The sequence below is a fragment of the Pagrus major genome, chromosome 15 (genome assembly GCF_040436345.1).
Source record: "Pagrus major chromosome 15, Pma_NU_1.0".
Lineage (NCBI taxonomy): Eukaryota > Metazoa > Chordata > Actinopteri > Spariformes > Sparidae > Pagrus > Pagrus major.
This window is the reverse complement of record NC_133229.1, coordinates 19,977,743-19,999,184: the sequence shown is the minus strand read 5'-3', so window position 1 is coordinate 19,999,184 and position 21,442 is coordinate 19,977,743. Positions and strand designations below refer to the sequence as shown.

At 41.1% G+C, this 21,442-nt stretch overlaps 1 protein-coding gene across 5 annotated transcripts in view; it reads left to right on the top strand.

The window, feature by feature from the left end:
- Positions 1 to 21,442, top strand: part of LOC141009661 (girdin-like) — a 69,936-nt gene that overhangs the window by 37,642 nt on the left and 10,852 nt on the right. For all 5 annotated transcript variants that reach the window (XM_073482349.1, XM_073482351.1, XM_073482350.1 and 2 more), the window contains exons 8-29: positions 261 to 433; positions 5,728 to 5,809; positions 6,381 to 6,539; positions 7,443 to 7,589; positions 7,766 to 7,910; positions 8,540 to 8,718; positions 9,867 to 10,004; positions 11,327 to 11,510; positions 11,671 to 11,801; positions 11,952 to 12,245; positions 12,528 to 12,710; positions 13,723 to 14,001; positions 14,288 to 14,412; positions 14,812 to 14,950; positions 15,547 to 15,723; positions 15,841 to 16,002; positions 17,279 to 17,556; positions 17,792 to 17,935; positions 18,059 to 18,245; positions 18,457 to 18,602; positions 18,725 to 18,817; positions 19,168 to 19,367. In XM_073482349.1, the coding sequence (XP_073338450.1) occupies positions 261 to 433; positions 5,728 to 5,809; positions 6,381 to 6,539; positions 7,443 to 7,589; positions 7,766 to 7,910; positions 8,540 to 8,718; positions 9,867 to 10,004; positions 11,327 to 11,510; positions 11,671 to 11,801; positions 11,952 to 12,245; positions 12,528 to 12,710; positions 13,723 to 14,001; positions 14,288 to 14,412; positions 14,812 to 14,950; positions 15,547 to 15,723; positions 15,841 to 16,002; positions 17,279 to 17,556; positions 17,792 to 17,935; positions 18,059 to 18,245; positions 18,457 to 18,602; positions 18,725 to 18,817; positions 19,168 to 19,367 (3,745 nt within the window). The remainder of the gene's footprint in view (positions 1 to 260; positions 434 to 5,727; positions 5,810 to 6,380; positions 6,540 to 7,442; positions 7,590 to 7,765; positions 7,911 to 8,539; positions 8,719 to 9,866; positions 10,005 to 11,326; positions 11,511 to 11,670; positions 11,802 to 11,951; positions 12,246 to 12,527; positions 12,711 to 13,722; positions 14,002 to 14,287; positions 14,413 to 14,811; positions 14,951 to 15,546; positions 15,724 to 15,840; positions 16,003 to 17,278; positions 17,557 to 17,791; positions 17,936 to 18,058; positions 18,246 to 18,456; positions 18,603 to 18,724; positions 18,818 to 19,167; positions 19,368 to 21,442) is intronic.

Genomic DNA, 21,442 nt, shown 5'->3' with positions numbered 1-21,442 from the left:
CAAATCCTTACATTTAAGAAGCAGTAACCAGCATATGTTTGACATTTTTGCTTGAATAAAGGTTCAAATGGCTAATTATCAAAATACTTATACTAATACTAATACTACTGAAATACTAGGTTATCAAAATACTTGGCAACAATCGACTAACTGTTGCAGCTCTACTCCCTCAACCTGACTTCTATTAATGTGCTCTCGATCTCATCTACACAGCTAGAAATCTCACTATCTGCACTCTCTTTTTGCCTCTTTCCATCCAGACCATAGTGGAATTAACCCAGGAGAGAGACTGTGTGCAGCTGTCTCCCTTGGCTCCCTGTCCGACCCAGTCTCCCGGTGACTCCCCAAGTATGAGGAGGACCGAAAGCCGACAGCACCTCTCTGTGGAGTTGGCTGATGCCAAGGCCAAGATCAGACGCCTTCGACAGGAACTGTGAGTGCCACTGTTTTATCAACTTCATAAATAATTACTGTAGCTGAGCAAAGAGGACAGAATGTAGAAAAACAAAAACGTTTCAGTCGAGAACCACATACAAAAAGGTAATTTGCTGGAACTACATGGTGACAATAAATGTTTATATTGTTTGCTACAGTTCACATTTTTGCTTCTTTTTTTTTTACTGGGAACTTATAGTCTCAGATTCATTGTCTAGTTCATGATAATGATGTCAGGTCCTTTTTTTTGGGTCCATGTTTTTGCCATTATTAATTTAGTTAGCCTCTGTTAGTCAGCAAAAGTGGGGAGATGAGATGAATTGAGGGCGAGGGAGGAATTAAATAAAAGCCTCAGGGAGGTTGTAATTTGTGGTTGGCCTCTTAACCTTTAAGCTGTGTGGATGCCCTCATTTTTGGCATAGTTTTTTATTAGATGGTGTTTACTGGTCACATCCTTTTAATTAAACAATGTTGACAAGGCAAGAAGGTTTCGAAATGGCATGTTCGGAGTTGTCAGCCTTCTGTGGTTAAGTAGTTATTTGGACTGCATTGAAGCCTAAAAAATAAAGCTGAGAGAACAACAATGACTATGCAGAGAGGAAGAGTGATCCATTTCCTCCCTACATCTCTATTACTCACATAAGGCCAGGCTGCTGTGATGTCACACTGCACCACACAAATACACACGCACATCCTCACAAACCTTGGAGAGGGCTTTTAAATTCTGCCTATGAATAATAGAGCTTCCTTTTTAAAGTGCTATAATCCCTTGCCACACAAAGGCTTTATGGTCAACAACACAGATCAGTTAGAAGAAAAGGATCAGCTCCTGATAAGGGGAAGTATTTAAATGTAGCACAAACATAACATCTAATTTAACAGGCTGGCTGACGTCAGGGGGTCGGTGTTGATACCGAACGCTTTGACAGGAACTGTTTTGTTGTAAGAAGGGGAAGAGCTGTTGAATACTTCATAGGCTGTCCATCTTTTACACAGTGTTTTCAAGATTAAGTCCCACTGAAACTAATCTTGTATTAGACTTTAATGACTGTCTCTGAAAATGTGTAGTTCCCACTTCAAGGGAATCATCTGCGCGCTTGAATGGCTTTGATATCCAGACTAGAAGTCCATTCATCACCATAGCAGCATTAATATGAATGCAACTCCTGCAATATTATGTAAGAGTTTTGTCAGAACTGCTCAAAACGTTCAACATGCCAAAACCATCTGCCATTTCATAAATCATTGCAAGCTTGCCATCATTCACCCCGTTCTTTAGGAGAGACACAATGTATGAAAAACTCATTTTAAAGGTTGAAAATGTATTCAAACAAGTCCTCATGATTTGGTTAAAACTTTAGGTCATATTTGAATGCTGTATAATTCTGCTCCTGGAGATATTGTTCTGTCTCCTTTGTCACATACACTCTGGCATGTGTGAGGGCTAAATGGAAGAATTATGGTTCTTTAACGACTGGTTGTCGCTCAGAATGGATTGCAGGTCACCCTCTCCTTGGCCACATGAAGAGAGTGAAAAGCATCCTCTCCTTCGTTCATTGTTGTTCTCGTGCTGAAAAGTCTGACATCCATCACTGTAGACGACTCTCTTACACTTCCTTGACCTACATTATGATGATTTTCTTCAGTAGACATAAATAGAGCTACAGAACAACACCCGAAAGGCCAATAAGTTGTTTTGTTTGTTGGTTGCTATAGTATTATTTACTTGTTGCTGTGGTGTCTATATAGAAAAGTATTGTCATGTGATTGGCCAGGCAAAGGACAAAAAGAACTTTAAGACTGGTCACATGATTGCAGTTTCTTGTTTACAGAAAAAGAGGAATATGTCTGATGTGTCTGTTTACAAGCACATGCATAGATACAGTCTTTGCATACAAATTTAGGCTGGATATGTGTGTCTACTGTGTGGACTGGTGTGTGTGTGTGTGTGTATCTGAAGGAGACCAGGTCAGAGCTGTGTGTGTGCCTGTGCGTGTGTGTTCAGTGTTCCCACAGTGGTCTGTTTGTTAATGTCTCTGTTAGAGCTACTGCGTCTTGGCTGTTTTTCCTCATCCAGACACACACCAACTTAATAATACCTATGAAACACATTTCTACAGCTGCAGTTCCTCAATGATTCTTGACCCAAATTCCCCCTCCAAAAATCATTTTGTACTTCTACCATTTATCTGCCTTTAAAAGTCCCTTATTAGCCTTAAACAGCCTTATTAGACTGCATTATTTAGGCGTGGTGTACTTTATAAACTGGCACCAGACAGAAAATGCACTCATTAGTTGAGTTCTTTGGATCTGATATGACCCAATTAATCAAAGAAAATTGAAAGATACTGTATTTTCAAGCATTTTATTCTTTGAAAACATTTAAATTGTAAATTGATTAGAAACAGAAGTGCAGCATTGGTAAATCATCACCCATTTAATGTGAGTAATGTAAAGTCTTTGAGTTTAGGGTCAAACAGCCAATACAGCTTGAATGTCAGTAGATCATTAACTTCTACAAATTATAACTAACTTATTCAGGTGGAAAGCAGGAATGTTATGCTGCAGTTAGTAAGTCCCAAACTTAATCTGCACATTTTGTTCTAGACTGCAGTTTGAAGGCATTTTAAACCAGTCTGCTGTGTTGTATTCCTTGTTCATCTAACGCATTAACGTTTGTTAATTGTAGAAGATAAATGTTGAAGGTCATGGTTGGTAATGTTTTTTTGTTTATTAAATTTTTATCGAGCCAATCAAAATCCACTGTTCCATAAAGCTACTACAAGGAACTTTTGTTGTTTCCACCATCAAAACCACAAAAATGTCAAAAATAAAATTATCTGAAGAAAAATCTCCACCTGCCCCTTTTTAAAAAAAAACTGGCTAACATACTACTCACTGTAACTGTGCCTGGAAAAATGTAAACATAGGCTCTTCCAGTCTGCACGCAGATCTGGTGGCAGGCGTTAAGAAAAATGAAATAGAAATAGTTAATCTTCTTGCTTGTTTATGTAAGTCATATAGAGGCATTAGTATTAAATTGAGACGGTTTCATAACCAGTTAAAAACTCCTTGTAGTAGCTTTAATATCTAGTAGTAAAGAGGAAAATGTTTGGCAGTGTATACCAAAGTCGAGTACGTGTGGTGTATTGTGTAGACAAAGGTGAACAACTTCCAGTTAATTGTCATATATTTGCTTTTGACATGATATTCAATAGCTTACAGCAGCATTTGTTACTGTAGCTTCATATTTGAATGATGCATCTTCTGTAGATGTATTAAAATGCTTTTTGTTCTCAGAAAGACAAGGATCTGTTTTTTGGATAGAGCCAAGATTTACAGTTTGGGAAATATTAAGATGGGTGTAAGGAAGATACCAGTCGACATTTATTACACTAGGAATAAAAGCTGCCTTTATTCCTTGACTTTTTCAAATATAGCAGTGCACACAAGTGTTTGTGTCTCTGCTTGCGCAGATGCATTGTGTGTTAAACCATTAACATAAGCAGCGGAGCCAGCTGCATCCATAATATGAGCCCAAAGCTAATCTGCCATGGTAGAGTTGACAGGTGTTTGTGATTTGGGAAAGGGGAGGGAAGGGGGTGGATTGCAGGAGGTGGAGGGGAGTTAACTGATGAAACAAAAACAGAAATGGGTAAATATCCTGCCTGCGTATCGACTCCCAACTTCCCAAACAACGTTAGCTGTGACAGGAAGGAGAAGATAAATGGGCGAGCATGAAAAGAATAATGCCTTTTCCTTATTGAGATGCACCCCGAGACTCCAGAGAGCTGTAATCATATAGGCCATCAGATGTTCAGTGGAGCAGTTCCATGCAAACACACACACACACGCATCTCAGGAATGCCGTCTTTTTCCTTCAAAGCAGTGTGACACATTCTCCCTCTATAGTTGGAGCCTGGAGAATTTGCACACAAACTCACACAGACAGCAAATGTCAGGATGCCCTATTTCGCTGTCACTTAAAAAAATGATACAGGAGAGTGTTGGATACCAGATGGAAAGACCCTACTATTGAGGGTGAAAGAATGAGAAATGAAATATTATTCCTTGTACGACGTGCAAAACCAGACGTATAACTTTCTTCTCCCCTTTAATCTTATCTGTTGCTGTAGTTTCTCCAGAATAAAGAAAGATGAGGGGTTTGAGCCTCAGGGGTGGATTTGCATATGTTTACCCTTGAAGAAGTCACAGGGTCTTCTCTTCAGTTGTTTTTTTAACTGCCGTCTTTCTGCTCTCTGTTTGACATTGTGTGTTATGCTGAATGTGATGTCCAGAAGAGGAGTTTGTTTATTTGTAGCCGAATTCGACACAGGAAGTCCTGACCACCACAAAGACAATACGCTATTTTTACTGAAGAAAATGGGTTAGTGGGTTGATTGACGCCTTGAAATCAGTGTGAGTTGCTGATTTATCTAACTTGCCAGCAAAGGTCTCTTATGCTCAGTTGGGTGTTGCCTAAGCTCTGTGTCAATGCAAACTGCAGTTTTTAATGAAGAATGCTCTGTACCAGGGGTCTTGGTACATTTTTCAGGCCAATAATCCCTTAGCTAATAGAGATGGAGCAGGGACCCACCTACTACAAATATTGTATAAAACACTGTTGCATTTATACTTTCTGTTGGCTAGGATTTAAAAAAAAAATATATTACCAAACAATAATTTGACAACCTCAACTGCAGCATCTCTCAGGACCCCCTAGGAGTCAGGGACTCCCTGTTGAAGACCCAAGCTCTGTACTGACACCAAAAGTAAAATGAAAATTATAACTGAATTTTGAGAAATAGGCTGTATGACTTTCAAATAGCAAAGTAGTTGCTTTTAGATATTTCTAATCTTCAGTTCTCTCTTCAGTTTGACAATACTGACACTATCTAGTTGAAAATTATGCTACAACTAACAGAGCTTTACTTCTAGCATGACTAATAGCAACTTTTTACTGAAACAGTTTTAAGAAATGCAAACATTGACAAACAACTGAAAGCAAAGTACCAAAATTAAAATAGTGAGGCTATTCAAGCAGATTATGGAAAAGGAACCATTCTCTGCAACTATGTCAGTAGGTTGCAACAACCATTAAACGATTTAGCTGAACACTCTAAAATGGAAATAGCCCTAAAGGAATGTCCGTGTTAATTCTCTAAATTGATACACACACATCCATGCATGCACAAACAAACTTGGCACATGATTTTCGATGTATGGCTTACTTCCTCAGACTTTTCCCCATTTTTTTTGTTTTTGTTTAACTCCTCTCCCTCTCTTTTTCAGAGAGGAGAAGAGTGAGCAGCTTTTGGACACCAGGCAGGAGCTTGAGAACATGGAAGTGGAGCTCAAAAAGCTTCAGCAAGAGGTAACGCCGCAAGTCACAGCAACCCTGACACACACAAACATTCATATGACTTCATTTCCCCTTCACCTGCTGTTCCTCCTTCTTTCTAAGTACTTTGTTTCTGCAGCTCTGCCAGGCTTTAATCAGCTAGCTAGTGACTTAGCTCATTAGGGGCTATTAGAGCTATCTTTAGCCTAGCAACAGCCTCACATGGCCTTTGATTTGGAGTGGGTGGCAGGCTGACTGGATGGTATAAACAAGGTGGATGAGTTCAGAGAATGGAGGGCAGGTTTCTGTGTTTGTGATAATTGATAGTGTGGAGAATTCGGTCTGTTCCTTATCTGTTTATGTAACAGACAAGGCTGTTAGTTGTTTAACTGTAATCTACAAGTCATACAGGATTACAGAGTGACTGAACCCATGGAAGAGAATCTCTAGTTTTTGATCCATGATTGCTTGTCTGTTTACATCTTTGTTCTTGAAATTCTTTATTTAGAGATATGCTCTCTTAAGTATTTTTTGCAAAATAATATTAGAGTACTTGCATATTCCCTGATATTCACACTCTATGTTTGGCTGTCAACACTTGCAGAGCTACCAGTTGCTGTCGGATGCTCGGTCGGCTCGGGCCTACCGTGACGAGCTGGACGCACTCAGAGAGAAAGCGATTCGCGTCGACAAACTGGAGAGCGAGCTGAGCCGATACAAGGAGAGACTTCATGATATTGAGTTTTACAAGGCCAGAGTCGAGGTACACAACTGCACGAAAACAGAGCGTTGCTTCAAGCCGAGGAGATGCTATTTATTAAAGGGCGCCCTTGTCATACTTGCACATCATGTAGCTGAGGAAAGGAAGTAGCAATCAACTGAAAACAAGTCTTAATAAGATAAGTTCAAACTGGCCATGTTGTGGACAGCACACAAGCAACATGTCACCAATTTATAAGATGCCATGGGCTGTCCAAATTACATAATCTCATGATGCATAACATGGGGCAAGTCTGTTATTTAGATTGTAAAGACAGCACAAGGACTAGTTTTTTATTATGCATATTGATATTTTTGAATAAACAGGAGGAAGTATTTGTAATTGTTTGATCACCTTGCATTGATAGTATCTGCGCAATTTTTAAATACAAACTCCAACTGAATTTATTATTGTAAACAACCAAACTATATGGATTAATTGAAACCTCTTGTATTTGGTGCCAACTGTATACAAAAATACATATATAGAAAGAAACTCAAGACTTTAGGGGTAAAAAAAGAAAAATAATAATTTGGAGTGGGGTGCGAACAGAGTCACACTGTTTACATTCTGTGTAGACAACAGCAGAAATTAAAAATGTAGTTTTATATGTTTTAAGAGACAGACAATATATTAAAAGTAAAAACTGTTGCCGTTACCCTTTAGTACAATTCCAAGAATGAGAGCTGAAACAAAAAAAACATTCCGAACTTATATAATATCTTTATTATTACTATACCGTTTCTGCATACAGTTACTATTGATACTTTTCCTACTCATTCTAGTAGTAGTACTGATATTGAAAGTAAGTCACGAGGAGGACATCTTCAAATAAATGTTAAACTAGCTGCAGCATTTGTTTTGTTGTTAAACTTGTATTCTTTGCTGATGTGGTGGTTTCTGTAGGAGCTGAAGGAGGACAACCAGGTGCTGTTGGAGACTAAAGCCATGTTGGAGGAGCAGCTTGATGCTGGTCGGACTCGCTCTGACAAACTGCACCTCCTGGAGAAAGAGAATCTGCAGATCAAATCCAAGATCCATGACCTGGAGATGGTGAGATGATGGATTTAATGCACCATACACCTTAGATTTTAGCTCCAATGCAGTGATCTGAGATTTGATTGAACAAAGTGTGATGAGAGTTGGTGCTAGAGAGGCAATGTCACATGTAGTTGTGTGTTCAGGATATGGTTATCTGAACACTCAGTCTGTCACTCCGTTACCTCTAGGAGCGGGACATGGACCGTAAACGTATGGAGGAGCTGTTAGAGGAGAACCTTGTGCTTGAGATGGCCCAGAAACAGAGCATGGATGAGTCCCTGCACCTGGGCTGGGAGCTGGAGCAACTTTCTAAGACACCAGAACTGACAGAAGGTAAGAGGAGCCAAGGATCTTTTTAAAGCCAAAGAATAAGAACAGCTTTGTTTATTAACTGGCAGCTTTAATACAAAGGCTGAAATATCATGCTGCTGACAGTCACCTGAGTTGACCAGGTTGAAGGTTTCAGACAGACAACAGACTTGGATAATTGGCTCTTGGCCCTGGTCTCATCCTTATGGTCCATCTACATTTGCCAGCCTCCACTGGGTTTTCATTCCACTTGGTTAAGACCTGTAATTAATATTCAGTGGCTCTTGGAGGATAATCTGTGTGTTTGGATTATAAAAGCTGTTAAGAGGTTTAACTAGCCAGGGATCTGGATAAAGACTTTGTGTGTGTGTGTGTGTGTGTGTGTGTGTGTGTGTGTGTGTGTGTGTGTGTGTGTGTGTGTGTGTGTGTGTGTGTGTGTGTGTGTGTGTGTGTGTGTGTGTGTGTGTGTGTGTGTGTGTGGTTGTTTGTTAAAATGGCACTTCAAAAGCTTTAAGACCTACAGAGTTGGTCCCTTTGGCTTTGTATTTATTTTTTTAAATAGTGTTTGGTGATTTTTACAACAACAGAAACATAACAGATTGGTTAATATTTGTTAAATCATTAATAATTTTTTCTTGCTTTCACTGATTCAGCGCCTCAGAAATCTCTGGGTGAGGAAGTAAATGAGCTGACCTCGAGCCGCCTGTTGAAGCTGGAGAAAGACAACCAGACCCTGCTGAAGACTGTGGAGGAGCTCAGAGGAGCAGCCAGTGAGGACAAGGTGGCAAAACTGTCGAAAGTCAACCAGGAAAACCAGAAACTGACCCAGAAAGTAAGCAATGGACTGTGTATTGAAGAGATTTTCAGTGATTGGGTCAGGGTAGGTTTACGGTTCAAGTTTTTTCCTCTTTTTCTGTTCTCCTTGATTATAATACAATACTTTCTCATTCAGACTGCATGTTAAAGAAGATGTGCAGTATGAGAAATATTCTTTTGCAAAGCCACTATGTAAAAGAGTTTCCATCTGTTGGCTAGGATATCCTTTTAGTACATGTATTAACAAAAAAAGTGGTTTAGTTTCTGTGAGATGTATTAATATTCAGAGAGAGATATGTTTTTGTATAGAGAGATTGCCCGTGCTGTTTTGCAGGCTAGGTTGGAATTGCAGTTTAGTTTTCTTCATTAGGGTGACCACCACGATTAGCATATTGGACCAACCCCCCTCCATAGTATATCACCCTAACACTTGACTTTAGGCCTTTTCACACAGTGACAGTGAGAAATAAAAAAGAAAGAAGGAGAGCGTATAGAGAGGGGTCGATGGGAGGATGAAAGCAAAGCTGTAAATCCAGGCAGCCCTGCATTGCCTTTTCTTTTCCAGTCTTTGACTCTCAAACGCCCCTCGCTAAGAGAACTCTCTCAGCTATTTTCAGAAACATAAGCCTCTCTCTTGGCCCTCTGAATAAAAAGCATGAAATTGTGTTTTTCTCTCACAAAAAGAAAATCCAAAGTGAGAAATTTATTTCTGAGTGACTTGAGGTCTAGAGCCAAAACACATTAAAATGTGAATGCAGCTGCCGGTAGACTCGAACAACAGAACGTCTCATTTAAAGTGTGTGTGTGTGTGTGCGCGTGGAAATTAACTTGTGTGGGTCTGTCTGCAGAGTTGTGACAGAATGAGGTGATGTATTATATGTTTGTATCATGGATTAATAATAGCACCAGCTTCTATGTGACTGTGAATTATTTGGTAACTTCACTGCATCCTGTGTTGATGCTGCAATATAGGATGCAATGCAGGAAAATTACAGTGCATCTAGATATCTGTAACTGAAGAGGAAAAAATCTCTGAAATGCCACATTGAACTTGACATAAATTACTTGACATTACTGAGCAACCATCAGTTTTTGTAATGAGCAGCAACCAAAATGTTAAAACACACTCAAGATTTTAAAATGTTACTATTTTATTGTTTGCAGTTGGAGCTGCTGGAGAGTGAACTGACAGCAGACAGAGAGTCTCTCCGCAGTGCCGAGTCACTCAGTACCGACCTGATGAAGGAGAAGGCTTTACTGGAGAAGACTCTGGAAACACTCAGGGAAAACTCTGAGAGACAGGTACTCAACACACACAAACATACACACAATGAATTTTTTGTGGGATGTTTCTCCCAAAACTATATCATTTTACAACTCTGTTTCCAAAAACATTGGGACACTTGGACGACGTTTTATCAACTTGATTGATTTTTGTAAATATATGCTTCTTCGAAATTTAATGCCAGCAACACGTTTCAAACAAGTTGGGACAGGAGCAACAAAAGACATGGAAATACTCAAAAAACACCTGTTTAGAACATTCCACAGTTAAACGGGTAAATTGGCAACTGGTGACGCGTGGGTATGAAAGGGACATCCTCGAAAGACTCACCAAATGCTGGCGGTAAACTTTTTTTTTTTTTTTTATCGGGGTCGTTAATGACAGTCATTAAGTCATTAAGATATGACAGAACATGTTGTTCAGGATGTTCAGAACTGTTCAGTGAAACTAAGATGTTATAGAGGCTGACTTTTCTCAGAATAACTTAAATCGCATCAAGCATTCATGTGCTTTACAATAGAGTTAACATTACCTTAAGTCTCTATACTGGACAAGCATATGGTCAGATAGACCAACACAGTCGGACAAACGAGGCTTTGAGGCAGTGCGTCATACCCTCTGCTCTATCTACAAAACCATCATTGATTCTCGTTCCAGGAAACTCCGAGAAAAGAACATGACTAAGCTGTGTAATTTAGTCAAGTCTCGACAGAGTTTTTCTTGAGAGCAATCTTTGTGCAATTGATTTGCTTTTGGCTCGAAAAAACTATTAAGTGGAACTAACACTATGTTTTATTGACCACACGGATTTCTGGCACTCTGTGGCCCAGATACAGTCGCTCGCTGTGTGTCTGCTGGGACTTTATAGCTGTTAGACCCAAATCTGACACCTTTTATTAGTTCAACCATCTGATTTGTAAAATTTGGCCTTGATGAGCGACAAAGGCAGAGAAAACACAACACGCTATTAGTTGCATAACGTGAAGTAACTAGTACAACACTGTTCCAAAATACATAAAATTGAAATGGATTGTTTTGGATAATCCTCGCAAGCTGTTATGTGTTTCTACAGTTATGTTCTGGTTTATAGTTTTTTAATTTAGTTTCATTTGATTAAACTTAAAGGAAATTTGAAGCAGAACCTTGAGGCTTCCTTTTTTTAATTTCTTAAATCTTACCAAGCATCAGCTCATACAACCAGTCTCATTACAGCAGGCTAGAATGCTTTCATATAAAGTCACAGAACAATCAGGTTCAATAAAATGTACTGCGATGAACTCGATGAGTAAATCTAACAAGACCCAGGGCCATCATTAAAACTCTGATGTTTCTTTTCCAGCTGAAGGGTTTGGAGCAGGAGAACAAGCACCTGGGCCAGACAGTGTCTTCTCTGCGTCAGCGCTGCCAGGTCGGTGCTGAGGCCCGAGTCAAGGATGTGGAGAAAGAGAATCGTGTTCTCCACGAGTCCATCTGTGAGACCACCGCCAAACTCAATAAGATGGAGTTTGAAAGGAAACAACTACGTAAGTGACGTGTTGTTTAATATGTCTATTTATTTGTTCATTGCATTAAGTGTTGGTGAGGTTTTTTCACAGTTTGTCCTTTTTCACAAGAAATTTGTACTTTTACAACTACCATCACAGGATTAAAATTTCCATTTCCATTTCTTTCTTTTTTATGCAGGTAAAGAGCTTGAAGTGATGAAGGAGAAAGGGGAGAGAGCAGAGGAGTTGGAGATTCAGATGCGGAAGCTGGAAAGGGACAACGAGAGCCTGCAGAAGAAAGTTGCCAGTCTTGGAATCACCTGTGAAAAGGTCTGGTGCATTTAGATTTCAGCCTGGTCTGTATTTTGAGATGTCGGTGTGTCCGTAGGCTCAGTTTGTCAGTTTCCTGACATGTAGTGGAGCGCTGTAGGCTGCCACTGCACGAAACCTCATTGTCATCCATCAATTGTTTGTGTGTAGGTGTCTTCGTTGGAGAAAGAGAACACTGAGCTGGAGGCAGAGGGCCGTCGTCTGAAGAAGAAGCTGGACACTCTGAAGAACATGGCCTTCCAGCTGGAGGCTCTGGAAAAGGAGAACTCCCAGCTGGAGGAGGAGAACCTGCAGCTTCGCCGCTCGGCTGAGAGTCTCCGGTCAGCGGGTGCTAAGGCCGCACAGCTGGAAGCTGAGAACAGGGAGCTGGAGAGTGAGAGGAGCCAGTTGAAGCGCAGCCTGGAATTGCTCAAAGCCTCGTCCAAGAAGACGGAGAGATTAGAGGTAAGACTTCAAGACTGCCAGTCGTATGGCAGGTACCTGTGTACCTGGAGAGCAGCGAGACGCAGCTAAAATGCAGCCATGTGTGGCAAGAAGCTTTCTTTGGGAAATAGAAATCAGGCTACACAAGGTTATGGCACCTTACACCTTAGATTTTAGGAATTTATCACCAACGAGCATTTTGACAGGTAAGTTACAAGGGATCTGGCATATAATAGCATCAGGGAGCAGCACAACTAGTTCATGGATGCTTTTAATATCCTAATCTGGCTTTCCCTCTCCCAGGTGAGTTACCAGGGCCTAGATACAGAGAACCAGCGCCTGCAGAAGGCTTTAGAGAACAGCAGCAAGAAGATCCAGCAGTTGGAGGCAGAATTGCAAGAAGTGGAAACTGAGAATCAAACCCTGCAACGCAACCTGGAGGAGCTCAAGATCTCCAGTAAACGCCTGGAGCAGCTGGAGCAGGAGGTAGGCAAAGCACACATTCAATCAATAGCAATAATCACCGGCCTGAAATATTTTCATTATCTGATGTATTTTTGGATTTCACTCTTCTATGGAACAGAACAGGTTGGGGGATAGCTGTAGGTGGTTTACTGACACAACCTCAGTTACTTATTTTGGGATGAACTGATTCTGCCTGGCAGAATGAGGTCAATCAGATTGGCCCAAAAACTGTAGTAGAGGCAGGCTGATGGTAGTGTTCGTGACACAGCAGATCTTGTGTGTACCACCCTGAATCCAAAACAGTTGGAATGCTGTGTAAAATGTACATTAAAACAGAATGCAGTCATTGTAAACAAACTGTGTTTACGAAGTGTTCTCAAACCCATGTAGTAATATCTTATATACAGTCATGTGTTTCACTAAGTGATGAACCTCACTCCATTCCTGTGGGTGAACGACTGGGCCTTTCAAGGATGCCCCCATCTTACGCAACTATGATACTATCACCTGTTACCAATTAACCTGCCTACCTGTTGAATGTTCCAAACAGGTGTTTTTTGGCACTTTCCCCAACTTTCCCAGTCTTTTGTTTCCCCTGTCCCAACTTGTTTGAACCATTTTGCTGGCATCAAATTCAGAAAAAGCAAACATTTACTCAATGATGTTGATGAGATAAAACATCAAATATTTTATCATTTTTCAATTGAGTAGATCTCAAAAAGGATAAAATGATCACATTCTGTTTTGTCTTACACAGCGTCCTAACTTTTTTGGAATCTTGGTTTTGTGTTTAAAACTAACAAAAAGTAAAATTTGTTACTTGCCACTTGAGGCACACTGCTACCTTTTCTGGCATTCTGATAAAATTACAGCATGTTTCCCTGCAGATTATTTGTGAAAATAATTAATGGCCCTTTGAGTTAATCTGTGTCCACATTTAGCCAAACGCGTATTTACAAGTCATTTAGACTCGGAAATAATCCCATCAAATTATGTTCTATCCCTCTGCTCTCCATTACGTTAATTCCCCCAGAACAAGACTCTGGAGCAGGAAAGCTCCCAGCTGGAGAAAGACAAGAAGCTTCTGGAGAAGGAGAACAAGCGGCTGAGGCAGCAGGCCGAGATCCGCGACTCCAAGCTGGATGATGACAACCAGCGGATCTCCGCCTTGGAGAAAGAGAATCGGACCATGGGCAAGGAGATGATCTTCTTCAGGGACTCCTGCACGAGAGTCAAAGACCTGGAGAGGGAGAACAAGGAGCTGGTCAAACAGGGATCTATTGATAAGAAGACCCTCATCACACTCAGAGAGGTTAGAATAGCCCTTACGGTGTCCTTTCTTGGTGGCAAACTTTTTTCATATATTATCTTTATTATTATAATTAATCTGTTTTTAGTGGGAATTCATTGAAATGATCCTCTTGTTGAATCACTGCTGAAGTAGAAAACACACAAGGATAATTATTGAAGGCAATTGATATGGATAACTGTTACCTTGACTCTTCCATTAATGTCATGCTTCTTCATTACTTGTTATTGATGAAAAACTGACAGCCTGCAGTAAGTTTTTCATTGTGTGCCTCTGTGTGTATTTTTAGGAGCTTGTGAGTGAGAAGCTGCGGACTCAGCAGATGAACAATGATCTGGAGAAACTGACCCATGAGCTGGAGAAGATTGGATTGAACAAGGAAAGGCTGCTGCATGATGAGAGTTCTGATGACAGGTATCATCTTACAGACACACACACGAACATCCACAATACTGCTGCTGCCATCACTGCTCTGATTGGCTTATAAAAAATGTTTCAGCTCTGAACGGAAATAAGAACTTAGTCTATCATCTTGGGATCAGAATCATCAAAAGTGATTAGTTCCAAATAAATCAGCCCTGTGGCCCATTTTAGATCAGGTGTTGAAGTTTGGATTAATCTGAGTCCATTGCTGAATCCTCCTGTGGGAGATTTTCTGAGCCAGTACCTTTTCCACCTGCATCACTCTTGCCAAGAAGTCAGTTGGCAGTGCTGTACTGTGGCTATGATGATAAAACATTATCTGAATTTGCCAACCCAAAAACACAAAAAATATAAACTCCCACACACCGACCTAACTTGAGTATTTTTCAGGTTTAAGCTCCTGGAAACCAAACTGGAGTCAACTCTGAAATCATCTTTGGAGATTAAAGAGGAGAAGATCGCCGCCCTGGAGGCCAGACTGCAGGAGTCCTCAAACCTCAACCAGCAACTTCGCCAGGAGCTCAAGACGGTCAGAAACATATCCATACTTTAAATCATAGAAATACCTGCACAGCACAGAGATACAGTATTTTGGATATGTTGCATATAAGATGCTCAGCTCAGCCAGAATACAGAAGACCCACTCGTCTCCACCGGAGAACAGTGTGTCCAAAATCCATCCCCTGCAGTCTAAAACACTAAAAACACTGAAAACACAGAGGGCTTCTCAAGGCCGATACATTATTTATTCATCCACTCTTCCACTTCTATTGCCAGTTTATCTATTTATGAGGCGGCAGCAGTCTGTGAAAGAGGTGGAGCAGAGTGGAGGCTGTCTGCTTTTCCTTTAGGGAAGCATTTGCTTTGAACTTGCTGACACAAATCAGATCCAAAGCCAAAGGTTGAGTGGAAAAGTTGAGGCCTCTGTGGATGGACTCTAATGGGTCCTGTCTGCTGTTACCTTACCATTACTCAAGTCATATCCTACTAGTTTTGTTTAGCGATTTTACAGTCAAGCTTTGAGTCATCTTGCATTTTCACCGATCTTGAATTTGGAGGAATTTTTATTCTATTTTACTGAAGGAGCACAAAAAACACCCCATTGACTCACGTGTCTCTCTCCAGGTGAAGAAAAACTACGAGGCGCTGCGTCAGAGGGAGGAGGAGGAGAGAATGGTGCAGAGCTCGCCCCCTAGAGGAGGGGAGGACCCTCAGGCTGTTAGAAAATGGGAGAAAGAGAGTCATGAAGCCACCAGAGAACTGCTGAAAGTCAAAGACAGACTCATTGAGGTGGAGAGAAATGTAAGTTAGCACAATATCAGGATGGTTAATGTGTCTTTACCAATATAAATGGTGAACACGCGTAGAGGTTTGTGCTTTTTCCTGAATGCATTCTGATATTTATGTGTTTTTCCTCAGAATGCCACGCTGCAGGCCGAGAAGGCGGCCCTGAGGAGCCAGCTCAAACAACTGGAAACTCAAAGCTCCAACCTGCAGGCTCAGATAGTGGCCGTGCAGAGACAGACTGCGTCTTTACAGGAGAACAATACGACACTTCAAACGCAGAATGCCAAGCTGCAGGTAATCCCCAACACATCCTACACAATACAGTGTGAATGACTCAGTCAAGCAGGTGATCACTATAGCTTTCTATCTCACTAAATTACATTAACAATAAACAGACTGCAACAAGTTTATATTATTGTTATGATAATTTGACACACAAAAGACATTATAGACAATCAATCTACGAAAGTCACACTAGTGACATGCATCACTTTATCACACACTAGCTTGACTTATTTCAGCGTAAAAGCATTAATTACATTTAATATGAAGACAAATTCTCGGCCGCTCTTCTATCCTTAGACACTTCCAGATACATGGACTATAAACTGATAATAGTGCATATGAAATAATTCTGATAAATACATAACATGTAAAAAAAAAAATAGCATCTAAATACTTCGAAAAATAAAGTCTGCACACTAGATAATGCTCCAATCAAAATGTATAACCTCCATGTGGTGTTTCATTACATTTTAAAAGACATAACATGTATAATAAAGATTTGATTATACTTGCTCATCATGCTTTCTAATAGAATCGGGTAATATCAAACATAAAATGCTTCCTAAAAATCGGATGTCACTGTATATAATGCATGCACGATCCTACATTTTAAACACAGAATGTAAAGCTGTCCAGCCTTCTTTTGACGTTGCTCTGTTTGTACAGTTGCCTTGGCAGACTGATTAGCTGCCTGGATTTAGACTTGTACTCCCTGTTTGGCAGCCATTCAAACCCTGCTTACAGGCGACAGGATTTACACTGACCATACAGCAGCTTCTGGCTGTTTCTGTGTGTTTGTCTACTTCTCTTGATGTGTGTGGGCGGTGTGTGTGTGCACTGGAGGTGTTAAGCTGTTTCTGTTTAAAGGTACAAAAAAGTGTGTCAGCACCTGGACAGAATGCGTGAATACACGCGCTAGTCATGACTGAAGAGGGATTTGACACTAGGAAACTGCTGTGGCCACAAAGGAAACATGAGAAGAAACTGTTTTCCTGCTGCTGCTTTGTAGATGGAGCTTACAGCAAAGGGGGAGAACAAACCAAACAGAGACACAGTGCCCCCTATAGACAAAAACAACAACATTTGCTGAATTTACCTGTAGCTGTGTTTGACTTGAGGATCACATTAAAACAAGATTTTGTATAACTCTAGTGCGTCTCCTCTTCTGTTTTTCTTATCTTTGAGCACCATTCATTGTTTTCACAATCCCTCTCTTCTGCTCCTCTCCTTCCACACCTTCCTCATCGCCCTCCTCATGTAATTGATCTCCATTGTTGTCATTTAGGTGGAGAACTCTACCCTGAGCTCACGAAGTGCAGCCCTCATGGCGCAGAATGCCCAGCTGCAGAGCCAGCAGAGCTGCGTGGAGGGTGAGCGTGAGGGAGCTCTGAAGGAGAAAGAGGAGCTGAGGGCCACCTATGAGCTGCTCCTCCGCGACCATGAGAAGCTGGCGGCTCTCCACGAGAGGCAGGCGTCCGAGTATGAGGCCCTGATCGGAAAGCACGGGGGACTGAAGACTTCCCACAAGAGCCTGGAGCAGCAGCACAGGGACCTGGAGGACAAGTGAGACGGGGGTTTAGGAGCATGAGATGGCACATGCTGGAGTCATGACTTAATATGTTACTTAGACCTTCTTTTATATATCATCCCATGAGGGTAATATTAAACGATCATAAAAGCAATCACGCTGAGTGACTAGAGGAAATCATACCCCTGAGGGATAATGAAAATATAAGTGCTTTGTCTGCCAGACTTAAATCTTTCTTTGTGGTTTTGTAATGTGTGTGTCTTTATGTAGGTACAAGCAGCTCCTGCAGAGGAAGGGGGAGCTGGAGGAGCTGGAGAAAAATCTGAAGGAGAAGCAGGAAAAAATGGCGCAGGAGAACCAAACGCATCAAGATACAGCTGACCAGTTCAAACTGCTGAAAGAGGAAAATGACAGGTCAGATTAATCTCTATCAGTATTATATGTCTGAATATAAGATTTAAAACTCTTCAGTCATATGTTTCTATGAATTCTGCATGTGTGTCTACATACTGAGGAGTCCCTGTGCTCCCTCCTCAGACTAAACACTACCTATCGTCAGCTGGTGAAGGACAATGACAATCTCCAGCTGGACCATAAGAACATAAAGAGCCAGCTGAACAATGCCAAGTTGGACCAGACCAAGCTGGAGGCCGAATTCTCTAAACTGAGGGAGCAGTACCAGCAGCTGGACATCACCTCCACCAAGCTCACCAACCAGTGTGAAGTGAGGAGACCTTCTCTTCTCTTCTCTTCTCTTCTCTTCTCTTCTCTTCTCTTCGGGATTTCCATTAAGTCTACTGTCATTTAATATATCATCTTTGTAGAGACGACTTCTTAAGCCAGCTGTGTTGAGGGATGGTTTATCCCTTTAATGTATCGTATTTGTTGTTTAGACAAGTGTCAGAGCATCCCTTTGATACATCTGTGTGTGTTAGTTGTTGAGTCAGCTCAAAGGAAACCTGGAGGAGGAGAATCGTCACCTGTTGGACCAGATCCAGACTTTGATGCTGCAGAATCGCACACTGCTGGAGCAGACCATGGAGAGCAAGGACCTGTTCCACGTAGAGCAAAGACAATACATGTAAACCCCCTGATGATACGTTTCCTTTAAAATGGACAGTACTCTATCAATATGTCTGGTAATGGGACCCTCAAAACAAATTGGTTGAATTATATTTGACTGTCTCCTTCTTCTCCAATCAGAGACAAGCTGAATGAGCTGAGGAGACAGAAAGAGAAGCTGGAGGAGAAGATCATGGACCAGTACAAGTTCTACGACCCCTCACCTCCACGCAGGTAAAAAAAAAAACAGCAACATCGTCTAATCACACAAGTTTAAAAAATAATTCCTAAACACCCAAAACAAACACAGAAGATGCTTGTTGACTTGTATCTCAGAGGCAGGGGAATGCTAGAAAACACTCACACTGTAGCCTCAGGAAGTGATGCATCAAATATTTATGGTCTGCAGAGCGTTAAACAGCTGTATACTACAACATCTTCTGTCTAGAGTGTCGTTTATGAGAAGATTTTGAAGTTGTGGAACAGACGTGGAACAAGATCAAATTCTTTAGAATTTACTTAATCTGGAATGAGAGAAGGAAAGACAATGGGATATGAACTCTTTGTTTCATTCCCCTTTCTAGGCGTGGCAACTGGATCACTTTGAAGATGAGGAAGCTGATCAAGCCGAAGAGTCGGGAGAGGATGCGCTCTCTCACGCTGACTCCCTCTCGTTCCGAGTCGGGCGATTTCCTGTCGTTTCCCCTGGACAGCCAGGACAGCTCGTCCATAGGCTCGGGCTCCAACTCGCTGGATGACACACTGACACAGAAGAGGAGCGGCAGTGAGTACAAAGGAAACACTCAGACACGACTATACACACACATAGGAATTAAAATCAGCATAGATACAGTTTCAACCACGACTGAAGGAACTTTTCTCTCCGTGCTAAAGACAAATTTCCTGTGCAAACACTTACTGTACTAAAAAATATACAGTAAAAGGAGCTGTGACTAAATACTCAGACAGTATTTCATACACAAATAGACACAAATGCACATGCAAATAAAGCAGCAAGCTAAACAGTTGCCAACTAGATCCATTTGATGCGGAGTACTCACACTCATTTACAGACACATAATCATGCTCTCACATACCCCAAAAGTCAATAAAAGTTCGTGTGTGTGTGTGTGTGTGTGTGTGTGTGTGTGTGTGTGTGTGTGTGTGTGTGTGTGTGTGTGTGTGTGTGTGTGTGTGTGTGTGTGTGTGTGTGTGTGTGTGTGTGTGTGTGTGTGTGTGTGTGTGTGTGTGTGTGTGTGTGGCTGACTGGTTGAATGGGTCTTTATCCCCTAACTGCTCCTTTATCTCTCTCTCTCTCTCTGCGAAGGGAGGAGAGGGCAGCACTCCCATGCCCAAGGGCAGGGTTCCACCAATGGTATGCTGCGGATGGGGAGGGTGGGCTGGGTTTATGACCCGACTGTCACGTCTCTCAGGGCATGTCTTCGTGAGTCCATTGTCTGTGTCACTCAGCTGTCCTAGACGTTACGCTTGAGCTGCGCAGCACCACAAGGTTGACTCTGAACCCTGGACCTGGTGCAGACAGTCGATGTGTTTCCTGTATTTGAAACAACAGAGGAAGGGCTTGATATCTGTAATGGATATGGAAAGTACCACAATTTGGCACGTAATTATAGTCCTAAGAGCAATGTCTTTTTGTGTATTATGCAACACTAATTGTTAAACAGCAGATTTAACACATTAAAGTCTGTTTTTAGGTCTTTGGGAGTGTCACTGTATATGTGAAAAAAGCTGTACAGAGCCTTTTGTTGAACCAGAAGGAGTTGCATGGAAGCTGATAAATTACTCAAGTTATTTCTCTTGAGTCAGACTTGGGGCTGTAGACTACAAGTTTCGAAATGAAAAAAATCTGGTGGTGTGGAGTCGGAACAATATCTCCCACAGAACCGTTAATGGTTCATTTGCATCCTTGGTAATGTAGGCAGCAGGTTTTGACGATGAGTCAGAATTTTTGGAAAACAAAAATGATATCTCTGATATGCTGCATCATTTTTAAAAAAAAAAACAATGGTTATGTGTTGAAGACGTGGTGTTTTAAGCGCATCCGCTGAATCAAGCGCATCTCATGTGGTTCAAATATTGAAAAACACTTCAGGCATACTTTGTCTCAGGTCCAGTCTAAGGCTTATTAGCTCTCAGCTCTCATGTCAACCTGCTGATTTGTGCAGTTCACCTGTAAAGATCCGGAGAAATGCCCTCTAACGTAGCATCCAAGCTATTAAAAGGTGCAATGAATTGTGGCTGACTACCTGTCAATGCAAGATGTGTCAAAACCCTGGTTGTCTTGATCAGGAAGAAGATATGGAATAAAGAATACAGGTTGTACCTGGGTTAGTAGGTTTACAAATGGGAGAAGTAAGCTAGTCTAATACATGAGTTTGTTTTCCCCACTGGTGTGAAATATATACTAAGGAGCACAGAAATGTGTAGCTAACATACACCTTTAAGCACTAATGCATATTTAAAATTTTTATTTAAAGTAAGCAGTAAATGCTATAAGAAAAAAAACTTTTGCAACCAAGTAGTGGAATATAAATAACAACACATATATGCATATGAATCAAAACATAGTTATAAAACATTAAGGCACATACCAAAGTAATCTAACAGTCAAATATGCAATAAAAATTATAACTTACTTCTGTGAAAACATTCACTGATGCTGTTAATCTGCCCTTTGACCTTTTCACTCTCCTGATTGCACCCTTTAATATTCTTCATCCTCTGTTTCATGTAGGTGTGGTAATGCGTTGACAGTTGTGTTGTTGTGTACAATATCTAGTGCTTTAAAATACAACACTCATGACCATGAACATGAGAGTGTTTGTGTATGTTATCGTG